This window comes from Colobus angolensis, unplaced genomic scaffold (genome assembly GCF_000951035.1).
Source record: "Colobus angolensis palliatus isolate OR3802 unplaced genomic scaffold, Cang.pa_1.0 Scaffold2, whole genome shotgun sequence".
Lineage (NCBI taxonomy): Eukaryota > Metazoa > Chordata > Mammalia > Primates > Cercopithecidae > Colobus > Colobus angolensis.
The window spans coordinates 25,805,181-25,824,140 of record NW_012115154.1 but is presented as its reverse complement, the minus strand read 5'-3'; the positions used below and the strand labels follow the sequence as shown (position 1 = coordinate 25,824,140).

Sequence of the window (18,960 nt, the reverse complement as noted above, 5' to 3'; positions counted from 1 at the left end):
CTAGGCTGTCATTAAACCGTGACTATCTTCATGTCAATTCCTCGCCTTAAGGATTTCCAGATCACTCATGTATTGTAAATTTGAGCCTCAATTCTTGATGAGGCCCATGTTTCAAGCATCTTCCCATTTTGAGTCCATATGGTGACAGACGAGCTTCCTGTGGTATGAGCACACCCATTTACTAAGGGTGTGGTCGTTGAGGGGCCTGTGTTATGTGGGGGGTTCAGGTCCAGCTCTCTACCTCTGCCAGGGCAGGTTTTTCCCTGATGGCCCCACATGGGCAGCCAAGTCTGAGACCCTGATTTTAGATGTAGGGAATCCTGTTGCCTGCCTTCCACCCAGGGCTTGAGCGGCTTCAGGCCACATGTCCCCCATTCCAGTTTCACTTTCTTCTCCATCTGGAATTCCTGGGGATTTCCCTGAATTCTGTGAAAGGCTGACTGTGCCATTTGTCCAGCATTCTAGGTATCTATGGAGGAAGACACTTCAGGTTATTTCCTCCTTCATATCACTGGAAACACACATGCTGTGCAAATTACACAAAGGAAAACAGTGCAGAGGCCGCACTGCTCTTCATCTCATATCACATTGACAATTGCCTCCAAGAACCAACTGTGTGTTCTGCCTAATAAAGAAAGATAGCCAGGCACAGTGGCTTACACCTGCAATCCCAACACTTTGGGAGGCCAAGGCAGGCAGATCACTTGAGGTCAGGAGTTTGAGACCAGCCTGGCCAACATGGCAAAACCCCATCTCTACTAGAAATACAAAACTTAGCTAGACATGGTGGCACACACCTATAATCCCAGGTACTCAGGAGGCTGAGGCAGGAGAATCGCTTGAACCCAGGAGGCAGAGATTGTAGTGAGCTGAGATCACACCACTCCACTCCAGCCTGGGCAACAGAGCAAGACTCCATAAAAAAAAGAAAGAAAGAAAGAAAGAAAGAGAAAGAAAGAGAGAGAGAAAAAGAAAAAGGCATCCTACTGATGGCTGTCTAGAGGAGACAAAAACGACAAGCAGGCAGTGATCACATTCCACCTGGTTTCCACACTCACCTTTCTGGAAGCAGTCAAAGGGATTGCCGTGTCCAGAATGTGCTGCCTCTAAGAGTGCTGATGGGCCAAGGTCCGCAGCAGGTGAGCGGCGAGTGGGCCCTAATGGCGAATGCTGGTGGCCTTAGGGAAGTCCAGGTGGCCCACGTGGCTGAATGACGACAGAGGCAGCTGCAAGAAAGGACAGATGAGAAGTCCCAGAAAGAAGAGTGGCCCCGATCATCCACTCCCACCTCATCCGCCAAACCCTGGGAATACCAGCGGGCATGTCATTTGGTCCCCACACCGTGTGACTGGCACTGAGCTGGGAAAAGATGTAAAATATCTCTGATGGTCTCACCTCTAACTCTTCACCCTAAAAAGTAAAAACACTGTTTGACATATCAACTCCCTGTTCTCTTCTCCTCCAAATTCCTTGTTTCAAAGCAATTGGAAGAGGAGTGGTGACCAACCAACACTTGGTAATCATGCTTGACTATGGAAGCCTGAATGTTCTCTTCCCTTCACCAACATTTTAGAAGTTTCACTGCTTACAGGAAGGTCTGGAAGGTGGAGGAGGTAGACTGACCCCTCCCGTCTCCGTTCCTTGTGAGCACATTTGGTTGGTGAAGAGCTGGATATTAACTTTGTCTTGAACAAGCAAGTCTTCCTGGTATTTTTGGTGCCATCACCTTGTCAGTTGTTTTGTTCCCCTTTTCTTGTATTATTGTTCGCGCGCATATGGCCTGTGGGTTTTAGGAAGTGAAACATCAAAACATTCTACTTTCACTGAACACTTTTAGAACTTCAGCAAATATTTTCAATAAGGTGCTCTAGAATTCAGAGTTTCTCCTCTGCTTATGGAAGAAAACACACATGTCTCCGTCACTGTTCTGGGTAACCTTCATAACTCTTGCTGGAACTCTTTATTCTTCCTACAAACTTCATCAGAAAATCGTAATGGGTACATCATTGGCACAGAATAGAGAACGCTGCTGCTAAGAAAAGACCTGCTGCTTTGGAGCAGGGGAAGCTGTCTGTGTGTTGCCTGGCAACCGCCCCTCCTCATCCTTCTTCCAAAAGGTCTCCCTGTTAGAACCACTGTCGTCATCGGTGGAGTAAAAATGGTCCCCTCTGGGCTGCTTCTCCTGGGTCAGGTGCCAGCAAAGGAGTCTGGTCTCTGAGAGAATCTGCTCATACTGCTTTGGCCGAATGGACTTTGTAGGTGACCATCGGGGTGGGGAGAGGTGGTGCATGACCACTTAAGCAAATGGGTCTGTTGCCGTACAAAGCATAGAAATTGTGATACCAAACGGCTTTTGAAGGGATCTTACGGAAACTGCCACTCCCCAGGCTGCTGGAGGCCAGCGTGGATGTGGCTGCTGTGCCGCCCTGATGCCCCCACCCAGGGCTGCTTGCCGCAGAGCTGGAGTGGCAGGGGCTGCTGTTCACTTTAGAGATTCTGCTTTTCTCCCAGAATGTGTTAGTGTGGTAGGAGATCTCTTCAGGGCTTGGTTACATAAAGGTTGCATTTTTATGAACTGTTTTTTTTTTTTTTCTCTTGCACCCTCTTTTCCTATGATCTGTTTGGAATCCAAGGTTGGTTTTCAACTGAATTTTGCACACTAATGGAATTTTTAAATAACTCGTGGCTTAAACTATATTTCATATGTCAAAGGGATATGTTTGAAGCTGAAGTCAAATTCTTTTCTCATTGAATAAGGAACATGTATTGATTTATATTAATAAAAATGTAGAACAAATATTTGCAAATACATTTTTCATATTGTTCAAATAAGTTGTGAAAGGTAAACAGAAATGCAGTTTTGTCCAACTTCCTTTTTCTCTTCCTCATCAAAGCCTTAGAAGATATTTACTTTTTTGTAAAGGTTAGCATTGGTTTCTGTGTTAACTGTCTATAGTTAAACCTTGATTATCCAAATGGAATGAGAGGATTTCATTATTGCTAAGCAGAGAGGTTTAAAATGGACGGGAAAAGAATTAGGGGCGTTTAATCTGTTTAGAATGATTGAGCATTATCTCTTCATCTTCCACAATGTTTCTTCAAAGTTCTCCAGTGTTTTCCATTCATCTATAAAAATGACGACTGCAAATCCTGGTATAAAGAAAATACCTGAATAGTAAACTGTGTGTTTGATAAATAGCCATTTCAGGAATTTGAAACACCATGGGTAAATATTTTTAACTTCTAAAGGCAGAAATCAGTAGAAATATATGGGTAGATATTTTAAACTTCTAAAAGGCAGAAATCAGTAGAAATATTATAAGATTGAATTAATTTTTCATTAGACTTGTTTTAATCAAAGTAGCTGCAGTCTGGTATTAAAATCATCACACTGTCAATTGTTGCTGGTTTTTTTTTTTTCTTTTAGCTGTCTGTAGACCAAAATTACAAGAAGAAGAGAAACACACAAAAGATATTTGGTAAAGGCAGGTGGTCTTGATGAATAATGTTCCTTTCATTAACATATTTCCCTTATTAACTGTGTAATTAATTGTACATAGCCGAGGGAAGCTATGGAAATTGCATTTTGAGATGTATCAAAGCTGACTTATGCTTCAGACTTCCATGCAATTTACCATTAATGAAGCCAGAGATGGAAGCCTCAAATCTATAATTATTACTTACTATTTGAATGACAAGCAAAGAATTTTATCAGCAGAGTTTTAAATGAAAGGGGATTAGCAGCTAATGTTGAAATTGTTAATCTTTCTTATGAAAATAATTTTGAAGAAAATGTTTTAGTGAAAAGAGAGGGTTGGGGAAGTATTTGCTATTAAAATAGCGATTTCCTGATACTTCATGTGACTTTGCCTACATTTGACAGCAGGGTGCAAATATTTTTGAAAGTGAATGAATATTTTATAGGGTCCAGAGCTGCTCATGCATTCTGGGAATGGATTATGCAATAGTTCCAAATGTCCTGGCTGGGGTGAGAGACTGTAAGCTAGCCTGAGGAAAGAGCTGAGGCTAAGAAAATAAAATATAGGAGAAAATTCTAGAAAATCCAAATATCCTGGCTAGGGTGAGAGTCTGTAAGCTAGCCAGAGAAAACAGCTGAGGCTAAGAAAATAAAATATAGGAGAAAATTCTAGAAAATCTAGATATCCTGGCTGGGGTGAGAGTCTGTAAGCCAGCCAGAGAAAAGAGCTAAGGCTAAGAAAATAAAATATAGGAGAAAATTCTAGAATAATGAAAATTGGTTTAATGTCCCAGATCTCCACCCTTCTCTCCCTCTGATTGTTCATTTGATTTTAGATGGTGAATGACAAATATTGGTGAAGAAAATCATTCCATGAAACCCTGGTAACCATTTGTCCAAAAGCCTTTGGTGGCAGCACCGCCATGGCTCAGTACGTCACACCTGCACTTCCAAAGTGAAGGTAACTCACCTGAAACCCATGTACCTGGCACACATGACCAGCCTTGGACCATAAGAGGCCTCTGATCAGAAACTGGGAAGCACTCCCACGTTCCCACAATGCAATTCAGTAGGTGTCTGTACCCTGCGTTCATCCAACACATGGTTACTGATCATATAGGATGTACCAGGCTGTGTCAGACGTTAGAGACACCATGAAGAGCAAACAGTTAGCTTGAGGGGAGCGCCTAACACACACCTGCCATTTACATCTTTGTCCTCATGATTCTTCCCGTTGAACTGATGGCGCAGACAGTATGTGTGGCATTGCCTGGTTAGAGCTCTGTGTCGCTGTGAACAGGAGAAAGGACATCCAGGGAGATGGACCAGTGCTCCGTCCTTCACGTGTGTTCTGGACTTAACGTCACACTCGAGACATGCTGGCTGGTTGGAACATCTGGGACCTGGAGGCCTGTTGGGTTCTTTAGAAAGTTCTGGGCTCCTCCCACACGCAGTGTCCAAGGAGAACAGGCAGGTGACCACGTCCACTGCAGATGTGTAGTTTTCATCTCTTAAAAATTCTGGTTTGCTCATCCTTGCTGTCTCCCTGGTTTCAGTTTGAAATGGATTTAATGGACTAGAACCCCTGTCAGCCTGCGTCAGCCTGTGAATCTTTCACAGAATTGTTTTGTGTTGTCTGGGAAGCAGTTCATGATTGCAGGAGTCATTTAATAACTGGAGCCCGGGGGGGTCTGGAAGAGGTCGTACGGCCCCCCTGACCTGTGGGGGATAGTTCACGTGCTAGCACCATGCCTGGTCACTATGCATTTACAACACAGCCCTGTGGGCACACACGCACTAGGATGCCTTGGTCTGTGTTTCAGGAATCGCCTCATCTGTGGACAAGTACATCAAGGCGTCCCAGGTTAGGTTAGTGATTCAGTTGTTTTTAGACTTTAAATTTGGGGTTAAGCTATGGGCTGTTAATTTTCTATGGTAGTTTGCGCAAACTTACCTTCGATGAAAGCTGAGTAGTGCCATCCAATGTCTGAATGTCTTGCCCATGTAACAAAAGCATAAAGGCTATTGGAAATATCAGAGTTATGGATAGAATTTTTCAGATTTGTATCCAGACTTTTAACTTCAGGTAACTTAAGGCTAGGTATGACCTTGCTTTTCAGATCAAATCATTAGGTTCTTTCCTTGCTGTGGTTCTGTAAGAGGTGAAGAGTTTAAACAATTACAAAATATTTTGCAAGCTAAAGGGCTGAAGACATCTTAGGTGTGTGAGGAAGGGCAGGTCAGATGAGCAGATGGGAATCCTAGGACGTGTTGCCTGCAGGACGCGGTGCACCCTGCCCGGTTCTCCCTTCACCTGCCTCTGCTGCTGTTCCCCACACACTATTCCCCATGCCACAGTCACTGCCTGCTCCTCCATGGCCGGCTGCAGCAGTCCTGACTTGCAGCCTCCACTGCCACCTGGGAACCAGGATGGTCTTTCAAAAGCACCATCATCACAAGCGTGTTTGGCTTAAAACTCTCGAAGGCTTTCCATGGCTCCTAAAATAAGCTGCTGAGTCCTTGCAGGCCAACAGCTCCCTGGTCTGCCGGGCACCACTGCCCTCACATCCATTCCTTCTCTGCAGCCCCGACCTTCCCTCCTCCCAGAGTGGCCACACCCTTTCGCCTGGGACTCCAGCCCTTCCCTGTAGGACCCCCACCCCCACTCAGGCCCTGCCCAGGTCCTTTGCACTGGAGACTCGGCCCATGGCTCTGAGAGTTTACCCTTCTGAGGGGCCCCCTCAGTCCCATCCCAGGCGCACCCCGTCCCCACACTCAGGCTCTGCATCATGACTCTCGTCCGCGTCTTCTTACTACTCACTGTTGTCTGAAATCACTTTTTAAAGCTATGTTTATCTACTTGTAGATGATCTGCCCTCCAGCTAAAGAAATGAAGGAAATGAGGCAGGCACGGTGGCTCATGCTTGTAATCCCAGTACTGCAGGAGGCCAAGGTGGGCAGATCACCTGAGGTCAGGAGTTTGAGACCAGCCTGGCCAAGATGGTGAAACCCCATCTCTACTAAAAATACAAAAATTAACTGGCCATGATGGTTCGCACCCTTAGTCCTAGCTACTTGGGAGGCTGAGGCAGGAGAATTGCTTGAACCTGGGAGGTGGAGGTTACAGTGAGCTGAGATCACACCACTGCACTCCAGCCTGGGCAACAGAGTGAGACTCTCTCTCCAAAAAAAAAAATAAAATAAAATAAAGAAGAAAAGAAAAGAAAAAAAAAAAAAGAAAATAAATTAAAGAAATGAGCCCCATGAGGACAGGGACTTTGGCCAGCTAACTACTGTGCCCCCGAACTTATAGGACATGCTTAATCAAACTGGGTGACCAAAGGAACAGATGACTAGACCACCACAGCATCGGCAGGAATCCAACTGAAATGACAGCAGCTCGTAGCCCTCCGTCCCAAAACCAGATGAGGCATTCACGTTTCACTTAGAAAGCCAAGCAGACCTCTTTTGCCCTAAATTTAAATATTAATAGCTGTACATTTATGGAAAACATAGTATAATTCTCTGAATTATTTTCCGTTGCTTATAAGCATTCATCTTTGTATTTTACCTATGTTCACATAACCTTAATTTTTTAAGATGTTAAATAAGATAATAAGATTCAGAAAATTGTTCATTTAAAATTCTTTGCACTTCTCTGAGAATGACAGCCTGAAATACAAAGTGGTGCCTCTGTCATCATCCCCATTATTAAACAGCTTCTTTCTTAGTCTTTCTGCAGGTGACCCCTGTCACCCCCTCCTACGCACACTCCCTAGTATGATATCTTGCTAAAAAATGCCCAGCATAAAACAATCCATCAATCGTATGAAAGAACAAGACTTTCCCCTATTTAATAAGAGTAGGTGGTAAGGAAAAAATTACTTATCTTTTTACGTTTATTAATTAGAACATTTCTAGAACAGAATGTGTTCATTATTAACATCTTCCATTGGGGTTTTTGTTGTTAAGTCTTGATCAAGTTGTCATATTTTTCTGTAAATGTGTAGCAGAAGTTTAGTGGAAGTCATAAACTGAAATCGAGGATCTCTGGGCGTCGGTGCAGCAGGCTACCTTTCCACGCATCGCAGGTCTTCGTGTAGTCCTTCTAAAGGTGGCACAGGGATTGGGTCGGCTGCGGACTCCAGGAAGTACCCTGCAGGGCACCCGGGCATTGTGTAAGAACTCCTTTACCAGTGTGATGTCTTACAACTCTGGACTTTGTTATCAATTTGGAACACCAAAAGCCAAACTATAATAAAAATACACTTATTGAAGCTTCTGCTCAATCGAGATGGAGCCAGTTTTCGTGTCCTCTTAACACACCACTTTGCAAAGAGTTAACCTTCCTTTCCCTTTGCTCTTCCAAAAGTACATAAGGTCTGTGATCACATCCCAGTGCTTCTATGAGAGGCAAGGAATCTGTCCTCTTACAGTGTTTTTCTAACAAGACTTTGAAAAAAGCATGTCATTTTCTTGAGAGCCTTGTATGAAGGGCATTTTTGTTTTGTTTTGTTTTTTTGGTAGAGTCTTGCTCTGTCGCCCAGGCTGGAGTGCAGTGGTGCGATCTCTGTTTGCTGCAAGCTCCGCCTCCCAGGTTCACACCATTCTCCCGCCTCAGCCTCCTGAGTAGCTGGGACTACAAGCGCCCGCCACCACACCCGGCTAATCTTTTGTATTTTTAGTAGTGACGGGATTTCACCGTGTTAGCCAGAATGTTCTCGATCTCCCGACCTCATGATCCGCCTGCCTTGGCCTCCCAAAGTGAGGGCATTCTTAATTCTCAGTGAGTGTATTTTATTTTTCAGTGATGAAAAAGTTTTAAATGAAGCAGAAAATTCAGTAGCATTCCTGGTCTCAAAACCAACACACACCACACATTGTTTCCCCTTCTACGCTTTGTTCCTGTCGCTGCTACTTCACCTTCTCCACCCAAACTGCATGCCTGTGGGGGACTTTCTCCGGAAGATTCCATTTCGAAGTATTTGAACTTGTCTCCACTACCTTAATGGCTTATAATTTTCTGTTACTCCACAGTTTGACTGGTAACAAGGCAAAGAATGGAAGTGGATTTCTAAGTCACATTAAGACACAGGGAGAACAGTTTTCAAGGGTCTCTGGGCTTGCCAGAGATTCTAGGTGGTCCTCGGAATAGGTCAGCTGGAGAAAAAACTCTCAGAGAAAGAGGTTGGAATAAATGGCATTAATTCACATCCATCAGGAAAGCCGGCTGTGGCGCCCACAGGAGGAGGCTTTCGCCAGTTTTATCTGTGTGGACCACTTCCCACTCCCTGGGGTAAGGGAGGCATGTGACGTACTGCAGATACACGTGGGAGTTCTTCCTCCATACAAACAAGCTTTCACGAAAGCAGTTTTTAAAATGTGATCAAAAGCGAGCAGACCCCATGAGTGGTCTTTCATGCACTCTTGTTAATTCCACGGGTCCCATTTCTACTTCTTTTTGGCTTTGTACAGATAACCCAGAGGCTGAATTCCAAAACCGTATGTTTGCTTCTCCCAAGCAAACTCCAGCTTGGTGTGCAGGCGCACTTCGAGTTGGCTGCCGTGGGCCTGTGCTTTGTGGTAATGTGTGCCTATCTGCCCTGCATCTTCAGTTCCTTCTTTGGAGAGCCGGAACAATGCCTTCTACAGCTGTTGAGTAAGACCCGTAATTCTGTGGCGAGTCAAAGGTGGTACCATGATGGGCAGACGGCGCGTTAGAGGTGCGGGATGGTGAAGAAGCCGGTTCACTCCATGCCGCCTCACGTTGTGGACATTGCTTTCTAAGAGTCAGATGGCAAGTTGAATACGGTCATATGGTTCAGGATTCCTGTTTCAAGAAGAGCTTTCTTAAACTAAGAAATAGTGAAACTATCTTCTGATCCTTTAACCATTATCTGTTCTTCTTTGTGTTTACGTGTATTACTTTGAATTTCTAATTTTAAATATTTTAACATTCCTGCTGCATAATATTAACAAATAATATTTAAAATATGTCAGATGCAGCAATCTACAGACAATAAAATACCTTTCCATCAAGCGTCCGCTGCTCCCGAAGCCACCATAGCTGTGTGTGCTGAGCCAAGACAATCAAGCTCATTGAACTTCTCCTTTCGTCTTTTCACAGTTTTGCTTGGAATTCAAATGTCTTACTTATGGAATTCAAAAATTTAACATGAACATTTTCCTTTCATGTATTAATGAAGACAGGTGACCGTGTTTATTTTTAAAGAAAGAAAAGGTCATCATTTCCCCAAATGGCAGTGGAAGCAGCTTAGTCCTTGCTTTTAAAAGCATTATTCTAACTTGTGACTTCAAAACACAAACCTGTGGTCTCGTCACAAGGAAGGAAAATGTAAAGGGATTCTATTCTTCATTTTAACAAAAGGTTTGATTGTAATGTTCAGTAAATTAAAGGGCATTGTGCTGCAACAGGAGCCCATGTAGAAAAGAGAACTACAGCCTTCCCATTAATGACTGGGTCCCCAAAGCCCAGCTTTCCTCAACACGCCTTGTCTACAGTGGGAAGAAGTCTCCAAGGCTGGCAGCATTGTTGTAGTCACGAAGTTTCACCAGGACAGTTTCCACTTGTCCCATATCCAAAGACCCACGGAGTGATGATGGGCGTCTCCAGTCATCCATGGGGACTCGTTTTCCACTGCGCGAGTGGTTTGATTGATGTGAAATAATGCCAGATGGACCAGCTTTTGCTCATTTTTAAATGGTCCACCATCCTTAGGAGTTTTAGTATTGCATGGGGAGTTTATTCTCATTATTATTTTTAATAATAATAATAAATCATCTGCACCTCTCAGTATCTCACTCCTTCATTGTTACAGCCAACAGATAGATGCCAAAACAACCTAATTTCTGTGACTTTGAATGGAGCTGAAATAGCACTGGCCTGCTCCAGCCTTTCTTCTGCCTCCCCATGGGTTCTACAGGTGTCTTTGGCAGCTGGGTCTGCAGGAAGAGGTGAGTTGGTATTGGCTGATCCAGGATCCCAGTGCCTGTGGATGGGATTCACGTGGAACCACATTTGGACCCTTTACAAGTCTCCAGATGCACTACCCCGGTACTCAGAGGTGGCAGCTGCACTTCCTCCTGGTGCCAACAGGAAGACAAGCGTGGCCCACAGCACAGGCTGCTGTGTGCTTTCCCCATGAACACCGCGGTTGAACGCCTGTTCCCACCCGGTGCTGGCTTGCTGCATGTGGTGAAATATAATTCTTATTTTCAGTAAATGGGATGATTAACTCCTGGAAACCGACCCTCAATGTTGACACCAGTAAGGTGCCACAAAACGGTCTCAGGATGTGATGTGAGCGCCAGGTCCTGCGTCAGATGCACACGGGATGCTGGCGTTCTCTTCCCAGCGGAGAAATTGTCCTTGTGAACTGGAAGTTCAGTTTTACATAGTCTCTTAAACAGGCATTTCCTAGTATTTCCCCTCCTGAAGACAGGCTATGAAATATTTCCCTCTTCAAAAAAGAAATGAACAGAAGAGAGCAGACAGGAGTGGCACGCTCTGGACCATGCTTGACGTCCGCAGGGAGGTAGGGAAACACAAGCACAGAAGGAAGTGCTGCTCACATCAGCTTTCAGCAGGGACAGAGCCATGCGCTTGCTGGGAATCTACTGTCCCTGGAGGCAGGAGAACGCTGGAGCGGTGCTTGTTATTTGTTCTCTGATGGTGTCAGCAGTGGTGGCTCTGCCCTGCTGGGGGTGACAGTGCACCCTCCTGATGGTGTCCCTGAGGTCAGCCCTAGGCGCACATTCACGCGGCGCTCAATTGCTGGTACTTGCAGCAGCTCATCATGTTGTATTTCCTTAAACAAAAGGATAAGAGTGTCCCCAGAAATGCAGTGGAGCCACAGAGCGCGGGAGGGAACTGAAAAGTCTTTCCAGGACCCTCTTCTTCTGCTGAAACACTGAGACTCTCCAGCATCCCATCCCCAGGGCACACTCCTTCAACTGTGTCTCCCATATTCACTCATCATCCCTCAAAACCTCCTTGGGAACAGAGACTCTGGCTCTCCCCCGTGAGCTGTGATTCCCAGGTTACGAAGGGGCACACCCATGGGGCTCAATGAGACAGCATGGCTTGCTGGAAGGCTCCACGCCAAAAAGTAGCCATGGGAGGGACCCACGCTGTTCTGTGTATCAGACTGTTAAGAACTCTATCAGCACGAAGTCCAGTGCCTTCCCACTGTGTTCATGTGGGTTCCTGCTCTGCAGAAGCTCCTTTCCATGTTCATCTTTGCGAGTGACAGGTGCGGTTCCTCTCCTGAAGAGCAGGTGCTCTTGCAATTGTTAACAGACCCTGTTGTGTTCTGGACTGTCTGTGCTCCATGTTCCTAGACATCACCCCCTTGACCTCAAGGTATTGATCATTTGACCGGAAAACAGTGCCAACGACATTTGGGCTGTGTTAATACATTGTGAACACGTTCTCGATCAAAGCGTTCATGGAATCACACTTTTGTTACACAAATTTTGGGATTCTGTTTAAAATGATTCCATTAAATGTGGAAGCCAGTTAGTTTGCCTGACACATGGAGACTGCTTCCTTCAAAAACCGTCTAGTGGCACCCAGTCTTGTGACCCAGGGACTGTCCTTAATGCTCCAACTCTAAATGGTCTCATAGGGTGAGCTGGAAAACGCTATGAGACAGGGACTGGCAGGGTGGATTCAGAAATGAGAGGAGGATGACAGAGGAAACCTTAGATTGAATTCGTATCTCTAACAAAGTAGATTGTGTGAGCTCTGATGGTGTCATTCTTGAAGGGTGAGAACGTGAAAAAAGAATGCAGCCACATCTTTGGCTGCTGTGGTGTGGATGTCACGTGCTCTGGGATCTACATCAGTGGATGTTGGCAACACCCTTGGGAAACCCACTTCCTCAGTCCCTGTGGCTTTCTCCATGAATGGTTTGATCTAGGAATTCACTCTTCCACAAGCACATCATGTCTAGGCCCTCAGGAAGTATGAGAATTTGAGAAGGTTGGAGATACCTTTTCACTCAGGGCTTATCTAGAAACAGCTTAAGTAAAATTCCCTTAATGGAGTTTAAAAATATGAAAATGTCAGACTGAGTTCTCCCAGCCAAGAGCCCTTCAAAACCCGAAATTATAGAGCAAGCAGCTCTAAAAGATGAAAGACACGCCTCCAAATGCTCTCTAAGAATCAGGGAACCAACAGCAAATCCAACTTCCCTAAGCACTTCAGCTTGCATCAACTGAAATTCAGCACCAATTCTTCACTCCCTGTTTTCACTCTTCATGGATTTCCTGATGTGAGCACGCATTGTGATACAGTCTTGCCTTTGCTGGCTCACTCCCCTGGTCAGCCTCTCTCGGCTCATTCTAGAGCTTTCCTCATAAAGCTTCAACTCAGAGGCACTGACGGAGAGCCCAGAGCAAGGAGCTGTGTGAACTGGGATGCGGAGTGAGAAGGGATCCCTGACCACCAGGAGCTCACGCCACGGAGGAGACCCAGCTGCAGGTGCAGTGCATGCTGGTGCCTGGAGGCCACTGAGAAGGCTCCAGGGGAGATGGAGCACCCGACCTGGGACCTGGACCGTGGAGAATGAGGGAGATGTAAAAAAAAGGGGGAAGAGTTGTAGAGAAGAGCTCTCTGAACTGTTGCCCTTCCGAATTTATACAACTGCTGTTAGGTTCAGGTTATTACGGGAACAGTCAGTGAGCTGACACCTGTCTGTCATGAGTTACAATGATGTTTGCTGGGCAACCCCAGAGAGGAAGATAGCAGCAAGGGAATGTATAGTAAAACATTCCAAGTTCCTTATGCTCCATTTTGGGGAAGTTCTTCCAAGTTTCAGAAGATTCAAAGGCAGTGTTTTGGATGCCCATCATCAAAATAAAATGTTTACCTATAATATAAATCACTTGTAGAGATTTCCAAGCTATGCATTATTATTCCACAGATATTAGCTGAGTCCCTGCTGCCTATGCTAAGCAACCGAAACACAGTCCCTGCCCTAAAAAAATTAATCTCATGAGGAGAATCAGAACTTGAAGCCCCCAGTTAAAGCACCAGGCAGAATGTGACGAATGCCATAGATATATATGTTTGAAGCAGTAACTGTTTGATGTGGGGGGCGAGTTGTAGGAAAGAAAGATCACGGGATGGGGTAGGTAATGGGCATGTCCTGACCGGACTCCTGGAGGAGGAAGTGGTGTCTGAACCACACCTTGAAGTCTGGGTTGGTTCATTACAGAAAAATCAGCACAAAATGTAGAGAAGGATGGTGGCAGGGAGGGGGCAAAGGCTGAGAAGCAGTCTTATGGGATAGAAAGTATCAGCTTAGTAAAAGGAAATTCAGACAAAGGACTGTGCTAGTCTAGTCACCCTTGGTAAATTTTTAAATAGGTTATATTTTGCACCAGAAACGCCAACATGGTGGTTCAGGGACAAGCAACTGGAAAGGGGAGGTGATGGTAAGATCGTCAAGAAGGCTGCAGTGACAGGCCAGGAGAAAATCCACAGGGCATTTCAGAGGCCAGGCCCAAGCTTTGGTGCCACCACTGGCTGCTGGGGGCTGTGGGCCAATTGCTAACCTTCTCTAGGCCTTGGTTTCCTTATCTGTAAGATGTGAGCCTCATCTCAGCATTTTTTCACTGTAAAGAAGTAAATTCTATTCTCTTGAGGATGTCCAAAGCTGAAATGAAGGTACTCAGCCCTGGGGGAAAAGGTTGCCTTACAGTTTGTTGTGAGCCCTGGGCTTATTCGCTGCCTTTGTTTCCATTCTGCTTATCTTCATTTTCTGTTCTTTTCTACATGTGCTATTCATGTAACAAAAGTTGCAGTGCCTTAAGAAACTAAGCCCTCCCACCACCACACTCTCTCACACATGCACTCATCTATAAAATAAAAGAATTTAAATGTCAGGGGTTTTTTTTCTGAGCTCACTATTTTTTTTATGATTTTTTTCCATTTATTGGGGTACAGGTGGTATTTAGTTACATGAGTACGTTCTTTAATGGTGATTTGTGAGATTTTGGTGACATATCACCTGAGCAGTATACATTGCACCGTATTTGTTGTCTTTTATCCCTTGCGCCCCTCCCTCCCCTTCCCCCAAGTCCCCAAAGTCCATTGTATCATTCTTATGCCTCTGCATCCTCATAACTTAGCTCCCACATATCAGGGAGAACATACAATGTTTGGTTTTCCATTCCTGAGTTACTTCACTTAGAAGAATAGTCTCCAGTCTCATCCGGGTCACTGCAAATGCTGTTAAATCATTCCTTTTTATGGCTGTGTAGTATTCCATTGTATACCACAGTTTCTTTATCCTCTCATTGATTGATAAGCATTTGGGTTTGTTCCACAATTTTGCAATTGTGAATTGTGCTGCTATAAACATGTGTGTGCAAGTATATTTTTTGTATAATGACATCTTTTCCTCTAGGTAAATATCCAGTAGTGGGATTGCTGGATCATATGGTAGTTCTACTTTAAGTTCTTTAAGGAATCTCCACACTGTTTTCCATAGTGGCTGTACTAGTTTACATTCCCATCAGCAGTGTAGAAGTGTTCCCTGTTCACTGCAAACCAACATCTACTGTTTATTGATGTTTTGGTTATGGCCATTCTTACAGGAGTAAGGTGGTATCACATTGTGGTTTTGATTTGCATTTCCCTGATCATTAGTGATGTTGAGCATTTTTTCATATGTCTGTTGGTCGTTTGTGTATCTTCTTTTGAGAATTGTCTATTCATGTCCTTAGCCCACTTTTTGGTAGGATTGTTTGGTTTTTTTTTTCTTACTGATTTGTTTGCTTAAATGTCAGTTTTTAAAACACCTATAGCTAAATGCCCACTATCGGGGAAAGGCCACGAATACTGTTTAAATTACATGTTAATTTCCTAATAATTCCAGAAGGCATCTGAGTAGAGTTGCTACACTTGTCCGAGTTCACATTCACATGCAGGACGCCACAGTGCAGACGGCCCCCAGCTTGTGAGGGTTTGACTTTACAGTGGTGCAGAAGCAACACGCATTAAATAGAAACTGAACTTCAAGTACCCATGCAACCAGTCTGTTACTCACGTTCAGATTAATGAATCATGTAAGATATTCAACGCTTTATCCTCAGTAGGCTTTGTGTGAGATGGGTTTGCCCAGCTGCAGAGGAAGGTGGGTATTCTGAGCCTGTGTAAGGCAGGCTAGGCTCAGCTGTGACACTCAGTAGGTTACCTGTGTTCAATGCACATTTTTTTTTGAGACGGAGTTTCACTCTTGTCACCCAGGCTGGAGTGCAATGGTGTGAGCCCACTGCAATGTCCGCTTCCCAGGTTCAAGTGATTCTCCTGCCTCAGCCTCCCGAGTAGCTGGGCTTAGAGGTGCCCGACACCATGCCCGGCTAATTTTTGTATTTTTAGTAGAGATAAGGTTTCACCATGTTGGCCAGGCTGGTCTCAAACTCCTGGCCTCAGGTGATCCACCCACCTCAGCCTCCCAAAGTGCTGGGATTACAGGCGTGAGCTACCGAGCCTGGCCTCAATGCACTTTCAACTTCAGAAACCCTTGGGCCATAACCCATCATAAGTAGGGGAGCATCTGTACTAAGCTCCCGTGGTACCTTTTGGTTTTGCTCTCATTGTTTAAAACATTATTTGCCATGAAGGCCTAGCTTCCCCACAGACTCACAGATGAAAAGCATCTTATCTACAAGCCACGAAAGAGGAAAAAGACTCCTAAGATGTGGTTGGGGGATATTTCATCAGTTTAATATCACAAAGGATGTTCCATAAAAAATATTGATAGAAGAATACAGAACAGATCAAATTGAAATGAGCAGAATGGGACAAACAGCCCACTGGAGTGGTGTCTGCAGAGAGGTGTCAGCTTTATCTCAGTTTTAATAGAGTCAAGTGCCTCTGCAGATGACATTATGCTCTGTGAAAAAAAAAATCACGTCAGTATCTACCTCTTCCTCCCTCCTACCACCCAACCTTGCGCCACACAGGCTCAGTTTGTATTTTTGCCATAAATTTAGAAATTCAAGAGAACTTAGAGTATAATTTTGCTTCCCAAGTTAAGATAAATGTGAGAATTTAAACAGCTGCACTTTATAGGAATTAAGATAATATGCAATGCCTCTTTTGCAGACAATATTTTCAATTGGATTAAACCTGTTAGGGTTCATCATTTTAGAACCCATTATGTTTTATTGAAGGAAGCCCATTTGTTTGTGATGGATTTTATGAAAAGAGCATTTTCCAAAGAAAAGCTAGGACCCAGAATCATTTTGCCAGGAACATTTTATACCTACCTATTTGTAGAACTCTACATAAGCCCACCTTGGGGAAAGTAGCTACAGAAACAGACTGGGACTTTTCTTTCACCATAACTATCCACCTCCCAGGTTCCCTCACACACCAGACATAGGCTAGATGAGCTGGTCAGTATTTGCACAAAACTTAAAGATTATATCATCCAAGAATGTTTTTCCTATTAGGGTAACTTTGTTACAAAAAAATGAATTTGATGTTCCATCATGATTGTCTCAAAAGAATGTGTAGTTCACATTTCCTAGATTGAGCCGTTTGAATTTTGCCTAATTTCATAACTCGAGACATCTCTATGGGGTGCTTCTTCCACGCACAAGAAACCCCTAGGCTTCCTGGGTGTTGGGGCTGGTGACAGGAGTGGACGAACTCGTTCGCTTTGGCTCAGAGCAGCCCTGATGTTTCTGCTCCCGGCGCGGGTGTGCTCCCGAGGCTCAAGGTGCGGCGTGGGAAAAGCGTTTGCTGCATGGAGCGGGCAGTCGGTGCATCTTCTCATCAGCACTGGAGTCCCTCTGCCCTTCGCAACTAGCTCAAGCAGGGCCATGGTGGGGGCGACAGTGACAACCTGGGACCTCCCAACAGGCAGCCTCAGAGTGCCCACCCTGAGCCAGGCGATTGTCCCCCACCACCACGCCCACCCGGATGCAGGGGAGCCGCGCTAAACAGCACACGTGCCCGATGCACCTGCTCCCGTGTGAGCCGGGCCAGCACGGCAGGGTGTGTGTTTGCTGCATGGGTTCAGGTTGGCTGTGATCAAAACTTCCACTAGACGGCACAATGAGCTGAGATTCCCGCCTCGCTGTGTCCAGCCCTCCCTCCCTGCATGTCTCTTTCTCCGCCTATCTCCTGGAACCGGCCCAGTGGGCAGGGAGGGACCATCCCAGCTCCTTGGATCAATCGAAGGGGATGTCAGGGGGTGGGCGGAAGGTGAGAAGGGCTTGAACCCCGGGCCTGACAGTGGAGTGTGCGGCCGCTTTGCAGCAAAGGACGATGTGTGCACGCACATGCTTTATTTTCTTGTGTGGACACACTTGGAACCTGTGTCTACACATGACACGCGGCACCTTGCAAATCCGCAAGCAGAGTGACAGCAGACGAGGCTGTCACTTCCTGGGGTGCCATAGTGCAGCTGGGTTTGGTCCTTTGAAATGCTTTTCCTTAAAATCAGGGCCAGTTCCCAACCTACAGACGAGTAAGAAGTGAGCAGGCTGTGCTGGCGGCACGGGGGTCTTTGTGGAGGGTGATTTTCAGAAGGCCTTTGTTTCCTCATCTGCTCATAGTAATGCTCACTGACAAGCACCAGAAAAATTAAGATTGGAACAGCCAAGGGTCAAAATATTTGCTTCCATCCATTTGTGTTTGTTTCATACTGGAAGCTATTCCGCATTTTGCACGGATCAAAGCAGCCGGGTCTCTGAACTGCATCACACCCAGTGGGTTCAGAAAAGTGTGTTGATTTTAGGAAAAATGACTTCTATGCAAGCAGAAATGGGAACGTGGAACGGCCCCAGCAAGCACTTGGTCCGAGCTCCCTGTCCCTGTAATTAAAGGATATGATCATTGTTGTCATGTCAGCGGTAAACTGATCCCCAAACACATACCTAAACCCGAGGTTATATTTACACGTGTAAAATCTGTGTAATAACAATGCACATATTTCACTTCACAGTCGCATGGTGTTATATGCATTGTGCACCGTAGCACACGTTGGAGGAAACGAGAGCTTCTAACTAAATGACGTCGCACCACAGCCCAGGCTTCTGTGCATTGCTGGCACGGCCCAAGCTTGTGAGCATGGTGGGCACTGCCCACGTGGCATGTGCGAAGGCCTCTGCTGCCTTTTGTGCATCTGCCAGTCTGGGCTCCCCACTCAGAAGCACTCCTGACCCTGTGTTTCACTTTCAGTCCTACATGGAGGACCACCTGAAGAACAAGAACCGGCTGGAGAAGGAGTGGGAGGCGCTGTGTGCCTACCAGGCGGAGCCCAACAGCTCGCTCGTGGCCCAGAAGGAGGAGAACGTGCCCAAGAACCGCTCCCTGGCCGTGCTGACCTGTACGTACCAGCGCCAGGGGCGGGAGGCCAGGGTGACAGGAGGGGGAAACTGGCCGTGCTGACCTGTACATACCAGCGCCGGGGGCGGGAGGCCAGGGTGACAGGAGGGGG

At 45.6% G+C, this 18,960-nt stretch overlaps 1 protein-coding gene across 1 annotated transcript in view; it reads left to right on the top strand.

Moving 5' to 3' along the window:
- Window positions 1–18,960, top strand: part of PTPRN2 (protein tyrosine phosphatase, receptor type, N polypeptide 2) — a 789,125-nt gene that overhangs the window by 687,725 nt on the left and 82,440 nt on the right. Inside the window, exon 14 of the mRNA XM_011941545.1 lies at window positions 18,702–18,849. Coding sequence (XP_011796935.1) covers window positions 18,702–18,849 — 148 coding nt within the window. The remainder of the gene's footprint in view (window positions 1–18,701; window positions 18,850–18,960) is intronic.